This window comes from Rhinoraja longicauda, chromosome 32 (assembly GCF_053455715.1).
Source record: "Rhinoraja longicauda isolate Sanriku21f chromosome 32, sRhiLon1.1, whole genome shotgun sequence".
Classification (NCBI taxonomy): Eukaryota; Metazoa; Chordata; class Chondrichthyes; order Rajiformes; family Arhynchobatidae; genus Rhinoraja; species Rhinoraja longicauda.
Window position 1 is genome coordinate 7,549,994 of NC_135984.1, and position 19,022 is coordinate 7,569,015.

The 19,022-nt window shown below is 45.4% G+C and overlaps 1 protein-coding gene across 1 annotated transcript; it reads right to left on the minus strand.

Annotated features, from left to right (window-relative positions):
- Positions 1-396: 396 nt before the first annotated feature.
- Positions 397-2,500, minus strand: LOC144608708 (interferon-induced transmembrane protein 2-like). The gene is made up of 2 exons (XM_078426727.1): positions 2,311-2,500; positions 397-1,152 (listed from the first exon to the last, which is right to left on the minus strand). The coding sequence occupies exons 1-2, from the start codon at positions 2,425-2,427 to the stop codon at positions 994-996; spliced, it is 276 nt and encodes a 91-aa protein (XP_078282853.1). The 5' UTR covers positions 2,428-2,500; the 3' UTR covers positions 397-993.
- Between the last annotated feature and the right edge of the window lie 16,522 nt (positions 2,501-19,022).

Consider the following 19,022-nt stretch of genomic DNA (forward strand, 5'->3'; position numbering starts at 1 on the left):
CCTTCGGCCCAACTCGCCCATGCCGACCAAGGTGCCCCATCTACACCAGCCCCACCTGCCTGCCTTTGGCCCATATCCTTCTAAATCTTTCCTACCCCTGAACCTGTCCAAATGTCTTTTAACTGTTGTGATAGTACCTGTTGTGATAGTACCTGCCTCAACTACTTCCTCTGACAGCTCGTTCCATACACCCACCACCCTTAGTGTGGAAAATGTTGCCCCTCAGGTTCCTATGAAATCTTTCCCCCCCTCACCTTAAATCTATGTCCTCTGGTTAACGATTCCCTTACTCTGGGCAATCACCCTGTCTATTCCCCTCATGACCTTGCACATTGGCAAAAGAAGCACCAGATATTCAATTCATAATTTGAAAATGCTTTATTTCAGGATTGGAACAGGGAACAACATAACATACTAAAGATTGACACAAAATGTTGGAGTAACTCGGCGGGTCAGGCAGTATCTCTGGAGAGAAGGATAGGGTGACGTTTTGTGACGAGACCCTTCTTCAGACTGAGAGTCAGGGGAGGGGGAAACTAAAGATGTGGAAGGATACAAAGAGCATGTAAGGCGTGAAAAAGACAGATCAAAGGGGGCGCTGGGCAAGGAAATGTAAAATGGTTCATGGCTGAGGGGAAGGTGAGAACACAAACAGTGCAATTAATCAGGACTGTGAAACTAGTCGGAGAACGAGGGTGGAGGAGGGACAGAGAGAGAGAGGGAAAGCAAAGGTTAAAAATATACTGAAACAGGTTTAATCAATAGTCTGATTTTTATTAATTTGTTTCAAAAGGTGGAAATTAAGTGGTACATAAAGAACTTTAAATTGCACCGATCAGCTCATTGCAAGAGATGCAGACTAATGAAATCCATGCCGTTTGTCTCTTTGTGTTGGCAGGTAATCTTGGTTAAACTTGATTTTGCAATAAAAGAGTTAATCTTTCCTCATGTATTTTCAGTGAAAGCAATAGTATCTTTCTTCCAGTGCCTCCCTCAGTGTGCAAGGAGTGATTTGACAATTGTCACCTCGAGTGCAATCACTATTATCATAATAATGATGCCAATGACCACGGCAGCTAAGTTCAGTTTTTTTGCCATTCTGGACGATTTCTCAGCCTCGGCGATGTCTCCACGCTTGGTGGCACTTTCAGACTGAAAAAGTAACGTACAGTTCAGGTTTTTATTTCACTTTAGTCCTGTTCAGTTCAGATCAGTTCATCGTATGTGTATATACAATAAATACATATCTTAACATACAAATAATATTAACGAGTGGTGCAGCTGTCTATATTGCTTGTGGTATTTAATATATACGATGTATATTTATTCTATTAAATATAGAATCTGAAATTAAAGCAGCTAATCAGGCCAAGCAGTCTCTGTGGACGTGGAGAAGCAGAGTTAATGTTTCAGGTTGGAAACCTTTTATCATATCTAAAATTTGTAGGAAAATAACTGCAGATGCTGGTACAAATCGAAGGTATCACAAAGTGCTGGAGTAACTCAGCAGGTCAGGCAGCATCTCAGGAGAAAAGGAATGGGTGATGTTTCAGGTCAAGACCCTTCTTCAGACTCGAGTCTGAAGAAGGGTCTTGACCCGAAACATCACCCATTCCTTCTCTCCTGAGATGCTGCCTGACCTGCTGAGTTACTCCAGCATTTTGTGATACCATCATATTTAAACTGGTGTTTTCTTCAGACCTACGTAGCACGGAGTTTCAGAGTTTTCATTGACGTACAGTAGATATCTGTACCACTGGTTGAAGTTGTAAAATAGACTTGACTGTAATTTACAAAGATTAAGCCATGTTTTCTGGAACAAGATGTGAGACAGGCACATTCAGGCAGCTATTTCATATAAAATACTTCTGAAATTGTGGGCAATTAATTGCATGCTATCAACTCGTTTAAATGAATCTTACATTTATTACGAAGATAGGCACAAAATGCCAGAACTACTCAGCGGGCCAGGCAGCATCTCTGGAGAGAAGGAATAGGTAACGTTATGGGTCAGACTGAGATTATTAAGTTAGGTTATACGTGGGATAATAGCGATACCAAATGCTCGAATCTTGAGCAAAAGACAAAGCCCTGGAGGAAATCAACGGGTCAGGCAGCATCTGTAGAAGGAAATGGATAGACCACGTTTTGGGTTGAGACCATTCTTCAGGCTTGGGGCATTCGGGCCGTAACTCCAAAGAAAACAGCTAAAGTTCACATAATCACCGCTCATCGTTTTATTTACATTTAAGTGAACGTGCCCAAATGTTCTCCATTTCATAAAATAAATCAAAAGATCAAAACACCAACCTGGAAAGAATAAATTGTAGCCAGGATTCCAAGCGGCAAGCAACAGCAGAACATATTGAAAATGGACCAGCATTTGTAGGATGGGATATCTGAAGCAATGTGGACGCTGCTCTGCATCTTGGATACACTGTTCACTCTGGCTTCAGTTCCACTGGTGCTCACTACAATGTGAAGAAGTTGGGACACTTTCCTCTGCCCCCCCAGTTTTTATATGGTTTCAGCATTTACAGGAAACGGTTAGCGCATATCACCCACAATAACTGCTGCCGCTTTTGATAAAACCACAGTATCCTGTTTCCATCATGAGACACCATTTATTTAAGGTGGCAAGCGTTTAATTGTTGGACACCGACCAGTTTCACAGCGGATGCTTTGTGCGCTGGTTTTGAGCCTGTTGTCGACACATCCCAAGAGCGGTCAGGAACCTTTTATGTTCCCCATGCTCCAAATGTCTGCCGCTCAGATGTTTAGTTTAGAGATACAGCACGGAAAAAGGCCCTTCGGCCCACCGAGTCCGCGCCGACCAGCGATCCCCACACGCTAACACTATCCTACACACCCTAGGGGCAATTTACAATTTTACCCAAGCCAATCAGCCCACAAAATCTGTGCGTCTTTGGAGTGTGGGAGGAGACTGGAGCACCCGGAGAAAACCCACGCATGTCATGGGGAGAACGTACAAACTCCGTACAGACAGCACCCGTAGTCACGATCGAACAGGGGTCCCTGGAGCTGTGAGGCAGCAACTCTAATGCTGCACCACCACCCTGCTGCCCTGGTTGGTAGAGCAGTGGTTATTGAACTGGCAGCCCCGAGACTTGTTCTAGTGATAGATCTGTCCATAACAAGCCAGGGTAGCAAAAGTTAACACTTCTGGAAAGGAGCGGTTTGCTTGAATAATGGCCACCCTGCCATTTGCTGGAGAGAATGCAGAGGAGATTTACAAGGACTCAAGGGCCTGAGCTATAGGGAGAGGTTGAGCAGGCTAGGACTTTGTTCCCTGGAGCGCAGTAGGCTGAGGGATGATCTAATAGAGGTGCACTTGGGATGAAGTAAAGGCCCATCCAATTCATGGATGTCCTTAAATGGAGGGAATCATCTGCCTTTACCCTGGTCTGGCCGGCACATGACTCTAGACCATGACCAATGGTTGACTTTCAAATGGTTGAACAAATCACTCTGCATAAAGTCCTCTCTGAACCTTTTACCTCTTCCTTTACACCAATGATCACTACTTTTAGACATCTTTTCAGACAAGTACGCCGTGCCAGGAGAACAAATCGCAGATCGCAATCGTAGGGGCGACCCAACGATGCAGCAGTAGAGTTGCTGCCTTACTGCACTCGAGTCCCTGGTTCGATCCTGACTATGGGGGCTGTCCGTGTATGTTGTACTTCGTGGTCCGGTACCTGTTGTTCCTTTAGTGACTCTGGAAGGACCACAAGTACACGTGTATAAAAGGTTACATTGCTGGAGCTCAACTCCAGGCTGTTTATTCCGTGGCCACCTGCATCCAGAGTGACCACCTAATCACACCCATCACTTATATACACAGGCATACAAAGTAGTCCTTGGATACACAAAGTAGTCACAACAGTGTAGACATTCTCCTTATGACCACGTGGGTTTTCTCCGGATGCTCTCACACTCCAAAGATGTCCAGTTTTGTAGGTTAATTGGCTTTGGTAAAATTGTAAATTGTCCCCAAGTGTGTAGGATAGTGCAAGTGTACGGGGTGATTGCTGGTCAGCGTGCACTTGGTGGGCCGGAAGGCCCGTTTCTACACCATGTCTCTAAAGCAACTAAAGTAAAGCTAATCTTTAATAGACACAAAATGCTGGAGTAACTCAGCGGGACAGACGGCATCTCTGGAGAGAAGGAATGTGTGATGTTTCGGGTCGAGACCCTTCTTCAGAAGTCTGAAGAAGGGCCTTGACCCGAAACGTCACCCATTTCTTCCCTCAAGAGATGCTGCGTGTCCCGCTGAGTTACTCCAGCATTTTGTGTCTATCTTCGATTCCTACACATAAAGCTAATCTTTCCTGTTTTCTAAAGCCTGAAATTTCTAAAGCAAAAGAGTGGCTGGAAAACCTTTTTCTGAAGTCCCTGGACAGTCCACGTTTCCATTAATCTTCATCAGTGGCAATTTCTGTGGCTAGATCTACTGTCTGATGTAGCAATCCAGTAGTGGCTATTCTGATCAAATATCAGATCATGTAGAAAATAGGTTTCTAACATCACCAACTTTCTTACTGAGGATATTGATCAAAGTGTAACCACATTTTTGATTCATTTTACAAAATATTGAACAAATACCAAGATTTCTGTGAAACATTGATCTTTTTTTATTTAAGGGATGTCTCCACACAATTGATTTCAGTGGAGCAATATTAGGGTTGCCAACTGTCCCGTATTAGCCGGGACCTCCCGTATTTTGGGCTAAATTGGTTTGTCCCGTACGGGACCGCCCTTGTCCCATTTTAGGCCAGGAGGGCGCTGTAGGCAGGGACGATGTAGGCCCGGACGCTGTAGGCCTGGACGCAGTAGGCCCGGATGCTGTAGGTCTAGACAGTGTAGGTCCAGACAGTGTAGGCCCGGGTGCCGCCTGACGGAAGTTGCGTAGCAACCTCCCGGCCCGGGTGGCTGCCATTGGTGGAGCAGGAGCACGTGGCCGCTGGCTGGGGGAGGTCACGTGGGGCGCGGGGCGGTGACGTTACTATGTCCCTTATTTGAGAGTGAGATAGTTGGCACCCCTAGGCAAGGTGAGTGAGATAGTTGGCACCCCTAGGCTAACTCAAATTTCACTGTACCTTAATTGGTACGTGTGACAATTAAATTGAATCTTGAATCTTGAATCTATATCTCTCGTTTCCCTTATCCCTAACCAGCCTGAAGAAGGGTCTCGACCCGAAACGTCGCCCATTCCTTCTCTGCAGAGATGCTGCCTGACCCGCTGAGTTACTCCAGCTTTCTGTGCCCATGCACAGTGGGTGTTGGTACATACCCCCTGCCTGCGCTCAACCACCCAGCAGACGTTCAGAAATGTTCAAAGATATTCAAGAACTCTTAACAAGTAAGAGTTCATTCTAATGTTTCTAAACTCATTAGAAAGTGTTAAAAACAAAACACTTCAAAAATCTGGAAAACCCTTAAAAGTAATTGCATGGGTTTAATTTAACTCGATTAAATGGCTCAATTAAACTGGCAGTGCTGCAATGTAGCTCTCTCTCCCACACAGCTGTTCCTCACTGGGACATGAATGGGGTTGCTAACACGACCAAGACTCCTCAGTGTGAGTGGAGGGAGGTCACGGATATATCAGCTTCCAATTCTGCTCCAAAGTCAGAACGCAAACAGAACGAGCTGTTGGGTTTGCAGTACCAACAGCTCTATCCAAGACCCCAAGAAATTGCAGAGAGTCTGACACACAGACCATTGACTCCCCACCATTGACTAGAACCAGAGGCCATGGCCTCAGAATTAAAGGACGTTCTTTTTGGAAGGAGATGAAGAGAAATTTCTTTAGTCAGAGGGTGGTGAATCTGTGGAATTCTTTACCACAGAAGACTGTGGAGGCCAAGTCAGTGGTTATTTTTAAGGCAGAGATGGATAGATTCTTGATTAGTACGGGTGTCAGAGGTTATGGGGAGAAGGCAGGAGAATGGGGAGTGGGATCAATCAACATTACTGAAGAGATGATCTGGACATTACTACAGTGGTTAGACACAAAGTGCTGGAGAAACTCAGCGGATCAGGCAGCATCTCTGGAGAAAAAGCTTGGGAGACGTTTGGGGTCGGGACCCTCCTTCAGACTGCAGATATCTGACTGCAGACCAGTCTGAAGAAGGGTCCTCAACCTGAAACATCGCCCATCCTCTTTCTCCAGAGATGCTGCCTGATCCGCTGAGTTACTCCAGCACTTTGTGTCTACCTTCGGCATAAACCAGCATCTGCAGTTCCTTTCTGCACATTTCCTCAGTGGTGTTGGTAGGAACGCAAATTCGCTGTTCTGTTTCTGCATTAAACAGCAAGCAGTCTTCATTAAAAGTGTCACTGACGATGATGATGCTTGGCCTGCTTTGCAATGCATGAAGGAGGTCGATTCTTCTTTCTAAGGTGGTACAGGAACCTGCTTTAGAAACGTTGAGAGGTCGTTCTTGGATAATGGCCACTGTGTCCATTGTTGGTCTCTAATTTTGTTGTGAAATGTCTGCTCCACTTTAACATCCGTAAGTAGACAAGTGCACCTTGTGGTTTTTAAATGTTAACATTAATGATGTCGAATCTTGCCCAGTAGAGGGGGAGCACAGGGTCGCAGTAGAACGGCAAATCACAGCACCGCACTCCGCCTCCTTCACAGCAGGCTTTGCAATGTGACATTTACCCGAGGCTCTTGCAAGCTTAACATTTTAAACAAGGTTTTGTTTAAGGTAGACACACAGTGCTGGAGTAACTCAGTGGGTCATGCAGCATCTCGGGAGAGAAGGAATGGGTGACGTTTCGGGTCGATACCTTTCTTCAGACGGAAGGGTCTCGACCCGAAAAATGTCACCCATTCCTTCTCTCCCGAGATGCTGCATGACCCGATGAGTTACTCCAGCATTGTGTGTCTACCTTCGATTTTAACCAGCATCTGCAGTTTTTTTCCTACACCTAAAGATTTTGTTTAACATCGGGTGGCACAGTGGCGCAGCGGTAGAGTTGCTGCCTTGCAGCGCTAGAGACCCGGGTTCAATCCTGACTTCGGGTGCTGTCTGTACGGAGTTTGTACGTTCTCCCTGTGACCGCATGGGTTTTCTCCGGGATCTCCGGTTCCCTCCCACACACCAGAGATGTACAGGTTTGTACGTTAATTGGCCTCAGTAAGGTTGTAATTTGTCCCCAGCGTGCGTAGGATAGTGTTAGTGTGCAGGGATCGCTGGTTGGCGCCGACTTGGTGGGCTGTTTCCGCGTTGTAGCTCTAAACTAGGCAAAAACCTAAAGGGGTTGAACACGTTAGAGGCAGGAAACATGCCTCTAACATGTTGGAGTTAGAGGCATGGGGGAGTCCAGAACCAACAGCCACAGTTTAAGAATAAGGGGTAGGCCATTTAGAATGGAGATGAGGAAAAACTTTTTCAAATCTGTGGAATTCACTGCCTCAGAAGGCAGTGGAGGCCAATTCTCTGAATGCATTCAAGAGAGAGCTAGATAGAGCTCTTAAGGATAGGGGAGTCAGGGGGTATGGGGAGAAGGCAGGAACGGGGTACTGATTGAGAATGATCAGCCATGATCACATTGAATGGTGGTGCTGGCTCGAAGGGCCAAATGGCCTACTCCTGCACCTATTGTCTATTGTCTATTGTCTATTGTCTAAAACTATAAAGGTTTTCTCTGGCAAAACTAAAGGCCATAGCTAAAATAAAACCATTCCTCACCTTTGCAGAGTATGTCGCTTAATGGAGAAAAGGGGAGAAATGTAAATAGTGAAGAAAGGAACACATTGCACTCATTTCTGTGGAATAAATTGAAATTATTCCACTTTTGCTCCTTTTAGAAAATGTATTCCACAATCCCACTGTTTATTCCACACTCCCACTGTGGACCATTTTGTCCACAGCCCAAGAATCAATATCAAGCCCACTCCAGTGTAGATAAACATACACTTAGCCATTTACCAGGGGCAATGATTACATTTCAAGCTCTATGACACATTTATAGATATTTTTAAAATATATCGGCTTTTAGTACGATGACCCTCACTGTACTAGGCGATTGATTCTTGAGCACGGATCATATATTCCGCCGTATTTAGCTGAGGTTGCTGTATGACAATGAAAGATTTAAGTCCCTGCCTGACCAGCGGTTTATTGCTAAGCTTCTGATGTGGCTACTACTCTGAAATAGAGATTTAATGGGCCTTGTAGCAGCAAATCTACTCCAGCTGATTGAAGAAAACCATTTGTGAGCCGTGTTTGCCTTTAATTTGAAAGCTTGGAAATGATGTGATCCTCATTCTTTATGTATATATATATATATATATATATATAGATATATATATATATATATATATGTTAATCCGTTTCCCCCCAAAGATAGACACAAAAAGCTGGAGTAACTCAGCGGGTCAGACAGCATCTTTGGAGAAAAGGAATATCATATCATATCATATCATATCATATATATACAGCCGGAAACAGGCCTTTTCGGCCCACCGGGTCCGCACCGCCCAGCGATCCCCGCACATTAACACTATCCTACACCCACTAGGGACAATTTTTACATTTACCCAGTCAATTAACCTACATACCTGTACGTCTTTGGAGACGTTTTGGGTGAAGAAAAGTCACGACCCAAAACTCCACCCATTCCTTCTCTCCAGAGGCGCTGCCTGACCCGCTGAGTTACTCCAGCTTTTTGTGTCTATCCTCGGTGTAAACCAGCACCTGCAGTTCCTTCCTGCACATTAATCGGTTTTCTGCCCAGCAACCGCTGCGGGAATTGTACAAGACCTTGTTGCTGACAGGGTCCGTCACCTTCGTAAGATAGACACAAAAAAGCTGGAGTGACTCAGCGGGATGGGCGGCATCTCTGGAGAGAAGGAATGGGTGACGTTTCGGGTCGAGACCCCTCCATCATGTTCCTGCTATTTACCAGAAAGTCAGGGAAGGGGTCTTTAATCTGACATCGTAACTCTGTTTCTAAATCCACGGATGATCCACCAGTGGCTTCGGTTTCGCAGAATTCCCTGCTTTGTAAATTCAGGTTTGACAGGGTACGTAAATCATAGACGTTGGGCAGATCTATTTCCAAAGACCGCTGCCCCAAGGGAGGCTCCATGCATTAATCCAGCTTGTAGTCGAAGACAGAATGATAAAGTTAAAATAGATAATATTCATTCAGCATGCTCTGTACCCTTTATCAGACTGACGACAATCCTCTGCTCCGTTATGCTCACGGGCAGTCATGCCCCACCAGATTCTAAAGTTAAACACAATCCAAGTTGAGCTAAAAGCTTTCACTGTTGTTAATTGAATTCCCGATCTTCCAACCTAGCTGAGTGCAGCCCTTGCACTTTTTAAATCTGCACTTTGTAGCTGTAATACTATATTCAAGTAACCCTGGCATTTTGTCCATATCCCTCTAACGGTTACTTAAATATTGGGATAGTCCCAGCCTCAACTACCTCCTCTGGCAGCTTGTTCCATACACCCACCACCCTTTGTGTGAAAAGATTACCCCTCAGATTCCTATTAAATCATTTCCGCTTCACCCTAAACCTACATCCTCTGGTCCTCGATTCACCTACTCTGGGCAAGAGACAGTGCATTTACCCAATCTAATCCTCTCATGATTTTATACAACCTCTATAAGATCACCCCTCATCCTCCTGCGCTCCAAGGAATAGAATTCCAGCCTACTCAACCAATCCACAGCTCAGACCCTCTAGCCCTGGCAACATCCTCGTAAAGCTTCTCGAGTGATAAAATTAATTCCTATTCCGAACCAGGTACTTCTTCTCTGCACAAATAGCGGGCGGTTTGGACGTGTGTATTGTTCACGTGGGGAGCTGGTTACATCCGGTTGTGCTGTTCACCAGAGTGGTTTATGTTCTCCTTTGCCAGATATGAATTGACAATCCAAGGTAAATAAGCTGCTTTGCCTCACTGAGCTCGCCAAAAACTTGGATCAAACCACTCCCAAGTCTTTGCTTTAGTTCAAAACAAGTTTGGTTTAGAGATATATAGTATAAGAAAATAACTGCAGATGCTGGTACAAATCGATTTATTCACAAAATGCTGGAGTAACTCAGCAGGTCAGGCAGCATCTCGGGAGAGAAGGAATGGGTGACGTTTCGGGTCAAGACCCTTCTTCAGACTGATGTCAGGGGGGCGGGACAAAGGGAGGATATAGGTGGAGACAGGAAGATAGAGGGAGATCTGGGAAGGAGGAGGGGAAGGGAGGGACAGAGGAACTATCTAAAGTTGGAGAAGTCGATGTTCATACCACTGGGCTGCAAACTGCCCAGGCGAAATATGAGGTGCTGTTCCTCCAATTTCCGGTGGGCCTCACTATGGCACTGGAGGAGGCCCATGACAGAAAGGTCAGACTGCGAATGGGAGAGGGAGTTGAAGTGCTCGGCCACCGGGAGATCAGTTTGGTTAATGCGGACCGAGCGCAGGTGTTCAGCGAAGCGATCGCCGAGCCTGCGCTTGGTTTCGCTGATGTAAATAAGTTGACATCTAGAGCAGCGGATGCAATAGATATTGTGTGGAAACAGGCCCTTTGGTAGGGGGGGGAGGGAAGAACAATGGAGGATCTGGCATGGGGGGACTGCCGTGGGGGGGGGGGCGGGAAAATATAAAGAGCAGCCGGCGTACTTTGTGACTTTGACAGCGCGGTAGGTGGCCTCTATTTGTATACATTGGGTGTAAGGCATTCACTGTGAATTTCACTATGCCTTGTCACATGTGACAATAAAGTATTCCCATCCATTCCTTTGGCCCACCGAGTCCGTGCTGACCATCGAACACCCATACACCAGTTCTGTCCTTCACACCAGGGTCAATTTATGGAAGGCAATCAACCTACAAACCTGCACGTCTTTGGAAGAAGGGACTCGACCTGAAACATCACCCATTCTTCTATCCAGAGATACTGCCTGTCCCTCTGAGTTACTCCAGCATTTTGGACTCTCTTCTGCTTGATCCATTGGGTGAGTTCAGTTCAGTCTAGTTTATTGTCACGTTTACCGAGGTGCCGTGAAAAGCTTTTATTACGTATTTATTATTTTATCCAGTCGTCAGAAAGACAGTACATGATTACAATCGAGCCATTTACAGCGTAGAGATGCATGATAAGGGAATAACGTTTAGTGCAAGGTAAAGCCAATCAAGGATAGTCCGAGGGTCACCAAAGAGGTAGATAGTAATTCAGCACTGCTCTTTGGCTGTGGTAGGATGATTCTATGCACGGTGCCTTGAGTTTGTATACGAGCCCAGCTTTGACTCCACATTACGTCTGCACTGTATTAGTTTAGTTTAGTTTAGAGATACAGCGTGGAAACAGGTCCTTCGGCCCACCGCGTCCACACTGACCAGCCATCCCCGTAGTCTAGCACTATCCTACACACACTGGGGACAGTTTTTTTCCATTTTATACCAAACCAATTAACCTACAAACCTGTATGTCTTTTGGAGAGTGGGAGGAAACCGGAGCATCCGGAGAAAACCCACGCAGTCACGGGAAGAATGGACAAACTCCGTACAGACAGCACCCGTAGTCAGGATCGAACCCGGGTCTCTGGCGCTGTGAGTCGGCAACTCTACCGCTGTGTCACCGCGCTGCCCACTGTAGTTGCCAGCACACCTACTGTGGTGTGGTCTCCTGGCACCAATAGACCTGCTCGTCAGACCTGTAGCGCATGCTGGCCACTGCTGCTGGTAGATGTCGGTGAAAATATAAAATTAACTTCTGCTTCAAATTTTGTACTTTTATATTTTCAACGTTGACCTGGCAAATGATCTCGCGGAGAATTTGTCTTCGGTAATTTCCGGCAACTTGTCAAAATCTACAGCTGCTGAAATCTCGGGTAAAACACACACAAGTGTTGGAGTAACTAAATGAGTCAAGAAGCATCTGTGGAGGGAATGGATGGGCAACGTTTGGGGTTGGGACCCTTCTTCAGACTGGAGAAAGTTCCCAATCCAAAAGGTCTCCTTTCCATTCTTTCCACAGATGCTGCCTGACCCGCTGAGTTTCTCCGGCGCTTATATCCGCCGATCATTGGCAGCAGACTGGGAACTGGATTCTCCATTGTTTTAGGTTTTTAGGTTCAGGTTTATTATTGTCACCTGTACCGAGGTACAGTGAAAAGCTTTGTTTTGCCTGCTAATTAATTAATATTTGATAATACTAAAGAGAATACAATCAAGCCAAACTCAAGTGCAACAAGTAGAGCAAAGGGCTAGATTTATAGATGGAAAAGAGATTTTAAAAAGCACGATGATTGTATTGGATGATAGTCGAACCTCCTCTGGGACTGGCAAGCAAAATGTCACCACATTCCAGCTCAGTTTTGCCCCTCTAAGAAAACGAGTAATCGAGTCATACCGCATGGAAACAGGCCCTTCAGCCCAAATTTCCCATGCTGACCAACATGCCCCATTCACACTAATCCCACCTTCCTGCATTTGGCCCGTATCCCTCCAACCTTATCCTATCCATGTACCTGTCTACATGTTAGTTAAACATTGTGATTATACCTGCCCCAACTACCTCCTCTGGCAGCTCGTTCCGTACACCGACCATTCTTCGCATAAAATAGTTGTCCCTCAGATAGGAATCTGCTTTCAAGCAGAATTTAAACTTGTTTAATAAGTTTGTGTAGAACAAATTCATACAACCTTTGTTTCTGTACCTGATGAACAAGGATCTAAACCAAACAAGGTCATGGCAGGAGCCAGGGAGATGATGAGAAAATGTTGACCAGGCATAACATCACAGGAATGAGAACATGGTGCATGATTATCCCGATACAAACGATGTCTAGTGAGTGAGTCCAAAGATACCTAGACTTACTTAGCTCAGATTCAGTGGCGTAATCAGTTAACTTACAATATTGAACTAGATAGAGTTTATCATTTAATGACCAATGTTTTATGAGTTCATGCACTTTAGGTGAAACACCTGGATAAGGAAGATCATAAACTTCATAAGTTCATAAGTCATAGGAGCAGAATTAGGCCATTCAGTCCAACGAGTCTACTCTGCCATTCAATCATGGCTGATCTATCTTTCCCTCCCAGCCAGCATGGATGGGTTGGGCTGAAGGGCCTGGCTCACACATGACATACAATCCATGCGATATGTCGGGTGCTTCCAAGAGGCAAGGTTTACAATTCCGATTATATGACAAACCACAGCTCGGTTCTGAAAGACTCTGAGCTCTCTTGGGAATGTTAGCTCAGGCTGACATTAAGCAGACGACTATTAAATTCTCCTGACCCATGGCTGAACGCTTCACAATTAGGAAGATTTGTGTCCATTTCCGCTCTGGACAACGCAGCATTTCTGGATTTATAAATTGCCGCTGGTGCCTGAAGATTTATGTTTGATCTTTTCACGGCTTCGGGTTTGTGAAACAATTGGATTTGAACAGACCTTTAACGCGCTTCCATCTCTTTTACATTTTCTCTAGTGGAGGGCCATCCATCAAGGGCTGGGCATTTACCTGTGTACTCACTGGAACCTGCTCCTTCTGCCCTTTCCATGGCAACTGACATTACAGCTTTGAAGCAAGGAAGCGATTTTCAGAAATGGCTTCTCGAGTTTATAATGGCATATAGATGATAAATTATTGAACACCCTCTTAAAAGTCAACCTCAAAGCATCCCATTCCTGCTAAACTAAGGATTGTTGGAGTGAAACTATAGCAAGAAAAAGATGTGAATGCTGGTAAGGTCTTAGAGTCATACAGCGTGGAACAGGCCTCTTGGCCCAACTTGCCCATGCTGAGCAATATGCCCCAACTACACTGGTCCCACCTGCCCCTTGCTTGACCCAATCCCTCTAGCCTATCCTATCCTCTGGACCTCGGAAACTAGAGGTCTTTGAACCAAAACGTCTCCTATTCCTTTTCTCCAGAGATGCTGCCTGACCCGCCTCCCCCTCTCCCCCCTCTCCCCCTCTCTCCCCCTCTCCCCTCTCTCTCTCTCTCTCTCTCTCTCTCTCTCTCTCTCTCTCTCTCTCTCTCCTCTCTCTCTCTCCATCTCTCTCTCTCTCTCTCTCTCTCTCTCTCTCTCTCTCTCTCTCTCTCTCTCTCTCTCTCTCTCTCTCTCTCTCTCTCTCTCTCTCTCTCTCTCTCTCTCTCTCTCTCTCTCTCTCTCTCTCTCTCTCTCTCTCCCTCTCTCCCTCCTTTGGCGACCCCGCTTCACCATGCCTTCCTGTATTTTCCTTGGCATTGGTGAAGAGCAAGGATCAGTTTCCTGACACCAGGCAGGAGGCCAACACTTCACGCATTTTAAACGCTCAACATCCTCCAAAGCAAAGACTGGATGATCCCCAGAGGATTAGGATAGAAACTGAAATAACATCAACTGTTTTAAACATTAAAAAAACTTTTTATTACTTTAACACCCTGAGTGTTTTGAGATATTTTTATGGGGGAACTACAATTCTCTTGCTTGGCGTTTTTGCGTTAATGGAATTTGTTAAGCAGTAGTTTTGTGGCCTTGTTCTTCATTAAACCCTCAGCTGGACCTCAAGCAGAAGGGTGCAACACTCTCAGAATAGTTCGTAAATATCCGAATCCAGAAGCTGAACCCACACACACTGCCCACTACATACATCCATCTGTAAACCGGGGCATTGGGTTGCAGTCCATGGCCAACAGTGATGGAAAGGCAAGGAGTCTCGGGACTTAGAGGAGCAGAGGGATGTGCATCAAAGGGTCTGTTCTGTAAAACAAGAGTCTGATGAAAATTCGCGAGTCCATGTTGGAGTCATAAGGAATGCCAGGAATGCGCAGAGTTATGCCATTCAATAATTTATCATCTTATATGCCATTATAAACTCAAGAAACCGAAACCTCCTTGATGATTCATTGGTTAACATGGTCAATAGGAACTTGCGACATTTCACAAGATTCTTCAGTATCCAAGAAGGTCAGTCCCTTGCCTCTTACCTCAGCTACACCAGATCTGGGCAGGGAGGGGAGCAGTTGACCAGATTCATTCAGTGCAATATAGTTCAATAGTTGAACAGTGCTCTATTGCCACATATGCAGCTGCACAGTGACATTCTTTTTTGCATATTTACACGTGCAGGCGCCGATTTTGGCGCCATTATTCAAGGTCCAAGGTCCGGTCAGCCCGAGACACTCGATGTACTGGGGCAGTTCCGCCAAAGGTACTAGAGGAGCAAGATGGACCACTCCATTGAAATCGCCTACACTGAAGTGTAGTACACAAAGGAGTGTAACGTCCGCCATTTTAGTAGGCAAAACCCGCCGCCGGTTATACCTCTCGCAGTGTAATCAGTGTTTTGGGGGAACAGTATGTGTGATGATACCATAAAAGTGCAGAATATATCTTATCTGTCAATTCACAGATTTTTGTTATTTTTCTTTTAAAATGTTTCTGCAAGTTTCTGCCTACTAAAATGGCACCGTGACGTACTATGGTTTTTAGGGTCGAGTGGTCTATCTTGCTCTGCTTCTATTATCTTTGGTTCCCGCCAACTGACGTGCCTCTCCTCCCCAGGCCCGGCCGTCTCTGTGTCCCGGGGGAGCTCCTGCCTCCTGCACCCAACCTTGAAGGTGCTGGCAGACATATACCCCGGTTCACCCTCCGACCGGCCCACTCCTGGTCCCCTGCCTCTCGGGCCGATTCCTGGTCCCACCAACCAGATAAAAGCCATTCAGCTTCTTTGTGGCTTCAGTGGGCGCCATGAAAGAGCGATTCATTTAGTCCCACTCCCAGACCAGAGAGGTAAAACATCAGCTAACAATTTCTCTAAAATACCCAATAACTCCTTCAGGATAATAAGGATCTTGCAACAATTCAATTAGTGCCTGAAGAAACTAGAGAAGCAGATGCACTATTCTTGTTTGTTTTTCATGTGTACATATGTGTGCGTGTGTGTATATTTATATATATGTATATATGTATATACATATATACATGTAAAAGTTTGGTGTGTGTATACATACACATACTCACAAATACACATATATATAGATCATCTATATATATTTATGATCTATATATATGTGTATTTGTGAGTATGTGTATGTATACACACACCAAACTTTTTTTAAAATCTCTCACTTATTATATTTTTTACAGTGCACTATGTTTACATATTCTGTTGTGCTGTTGCAGGTAAGAATTTCATGGTTCTGTCTGGGACATGTGACTATAAAACACTCTTCACTCTTGACAATTACGGCCTTTGAAATACATTTGGACAGATATGGGGGGAAAAAAGGGTTAAAGGAAAATGGGCCACATGCAGGGAAATTGGACTAGCCCGCAATGCCAACTTGGGCACGATGGGCTGAAGGGCCTGTTTCCGTACTGTATTACATGGTATGCACTGGTTTGAGAAATGATCATTCCTCCAAGGCAGATGTTGCGTATTGAAAGGGTTAAAGATATAAATGATCTTTGCGCTGCGTTCGGTGGGTGAGGTTTCCATATATAGTGGCTCACAAAATCATGTCAGCAGTTTTCGGTAGATGTGGCAGGGTTTATGTGGAGACGTTGAAGCCAGCTCTCCCTCGACACTCTAAATCTTAACATTCTCCGCAGTAACTGTACCACCCACTGCAGTCACTGTCACCTTTTGTAATTCTCTAAGCCGATTCAGCAGCTAGAAAGCCCATAGAAGAGGATTAAATGAGTTACTTATTGTTTCTACAGAAATCCCTAGGAAAGTAATGACCGCCCTGTCATAAGTCCATCAGCCATTTTAGTTTTAGTTTCTAGATACACTGTGGAAACAGGCCATTCGGCCTGCCGAGTCCGCGCTGACCAGCGATGACCTCGTACACTGGCACTGCCCGACACACATGAGGGACATTTTACAATCTTTACCGAAGTGTGGGAGTGTGGGAGGAATCCAAAGCACCCGGGGAAAACCACACAATCATGGGGTGAGCGTACAAACTCCTTACAGACATCACCTGTAGTCATTATCGAACCTGAGTCTCTGGCGTTATAAAGCAGCTCTCTACCACTGCGCCACCGTGGTTAATAAAGGACAGGATCCCGATGCACATTCCTATGCAGATGTACCTCTCTGGAGCATAAGTATCACTGGCGCCAGATAACGAGTTTAGAGATTTTGCTGCACCTTGGTACAAGTGCCAGTAATAAACCAATGCCAAGTGTGGACCAGGTTCCAGTCATTTTCTGCCCTTATTCGTGGGTAACAACAGAAGAAATCAATCTGGTATCAATCAGAACATTGAGAGAGAGACAGCATTGAAACGGGCCCCACCGAGTCCACGCTGACCATCGATCACCCGTTCAATCCAGTTCTATGTTATCCCACTTTCTCATTCACTCCTAACACATTTGGGGCAATTTTACAGATGTGGTGGGAATCCGGAGCACCCGGAGGAAACCCATGTGTGAGTAAACATATGTTGCATGGCCTGCAGAAAAAACACCGATGAGACACTTCTTCTTGTATGCCAGACATACGGAGATAGTATGGCGAGTCCGAAACTTGCTAGTTGTAGACGAAGTTTATTGCAGCCGCAATACACGAATACAGAGTCAAAACAACAAGTTACAGGACAACCAATATAAACTTACTGTCTTCCTTGAAGACTTCGCCGAACTGGCTAAATCGGGCGCCAAACGCGCACCTGACATCGCTGGCCAATCAGCGATGTCGTTTCCTGGACCAATCCCCATGGTCGCGTTCCCACGTGACCTCGCTGGCCAATCCGAGGGTTCGACGACCTGGACCATTCTCTATGGTCGCTACAATAGTACGGTTGATTTAGCTAAAGCTGCAAGCCACAGTAAAGATTACAACTGCCTTCTCTGGAAGTGGCTAACGACTTCTTGAGAAACGAAACTTAACTTAGGAAAACACATTAAAAGGTTGTTCGTCACAAGATAGGCGGAGTATGTGTCACGCAGAAAGGTTGTTTGTCTCTGCCTATAAAGACTGACTGAATGTAACCAAGTCAGGCGAGACTCATACAGATGCTGGTCCTCTGTGAGACGCTCCCTCATAAGAGAATAAAACCAGGCAACAGTCGAGTAACTAACAACTAAGTGTGGACACTGAATTTATTTATCCACACCATGTCACAGGGAGAACGTGCAAACTTCACACAGACAGCACCCGAGATTAGAAAATGAATAGAATCCAAGTCTCTGGTTTGAATTGCTTGAATGTAATCTTCCACAGTTTTCCCTCTCGGCAATAAAGATATCCCAGTCCATCTCTGGTACAATTTTTCCCTTTTCACTACCTGTTGTACTTGTGCACTGCTTGATTGTATTCGGGTAGAGTATGATCTGACAAGATAGCACACAAACAAAAGCTTATCGCTGTACCTTGGTAGGACGTGGCCATCATAAACCAAAACCAAGTGTGGGAAGGAACTGCAGATGCTGGTTTACATCGAACTTAGACACAAAACACTGGAGTAACTCAGCGGGACAGGCAGCATCTCCAGAGAGAAGGAATGGGTGACATTTCAGTTCGAGACCCTGTGAACTGGCTTCCAGTCATTTTCTGCCCGTATTCAAAGGCAACAACAGAAAATATCAATCTGGTATCAATCAGAGCATTGTGAGACGACACTTGGAAGCCATGGTGCTTCCTGGACTCCTGGTCAGGAACAATACGCATCGGTAAATACCGCAACGAGATTAATGAGCTGCGAACTGTGCAAAACTACTGGCACAACCAATGTGTCGTAAGAGGCGCCTTTGTTATTAAGCAAGAGCAGAGCCAAAGATTTAGTGCCATTCTTATGGATGGATACCATCTCAGCCATCTCAACACAGAGTCATTTCCTGGCATTTGGGGGGAAATCTTGCAGCAGTAAATAGTTTAACTGGGAGCCCACACCTTAGCCTGGCTAGGTCCTTCACCCAAGAGGACACATGAACTGGCTGGCTGCTGTTTGATTTGGATTGCCAGTGGTTCTGGCAACACAGACAGCTTCCATTCCAGCTTTGATGTGTTAATGATTACAGTTAAAC

Bases quoted from the DNA above. Each gene is read 5' to 3' on its own strand.
- LOC144608708 (XM_078426727.1), bottom strand. From the start codon at position 2,427: ATGCAGAGCAGCGTCCACATTGCTTCAGATATCCCATCCTACAAATGC. The intron at 1,153-2,310 runs GTTGGTGTTTTG...TTACTTTTTCAG, and splicing joins CTACAATTTATTCTTTCCAG to TCTGAAAGTGCCACCAAGCG.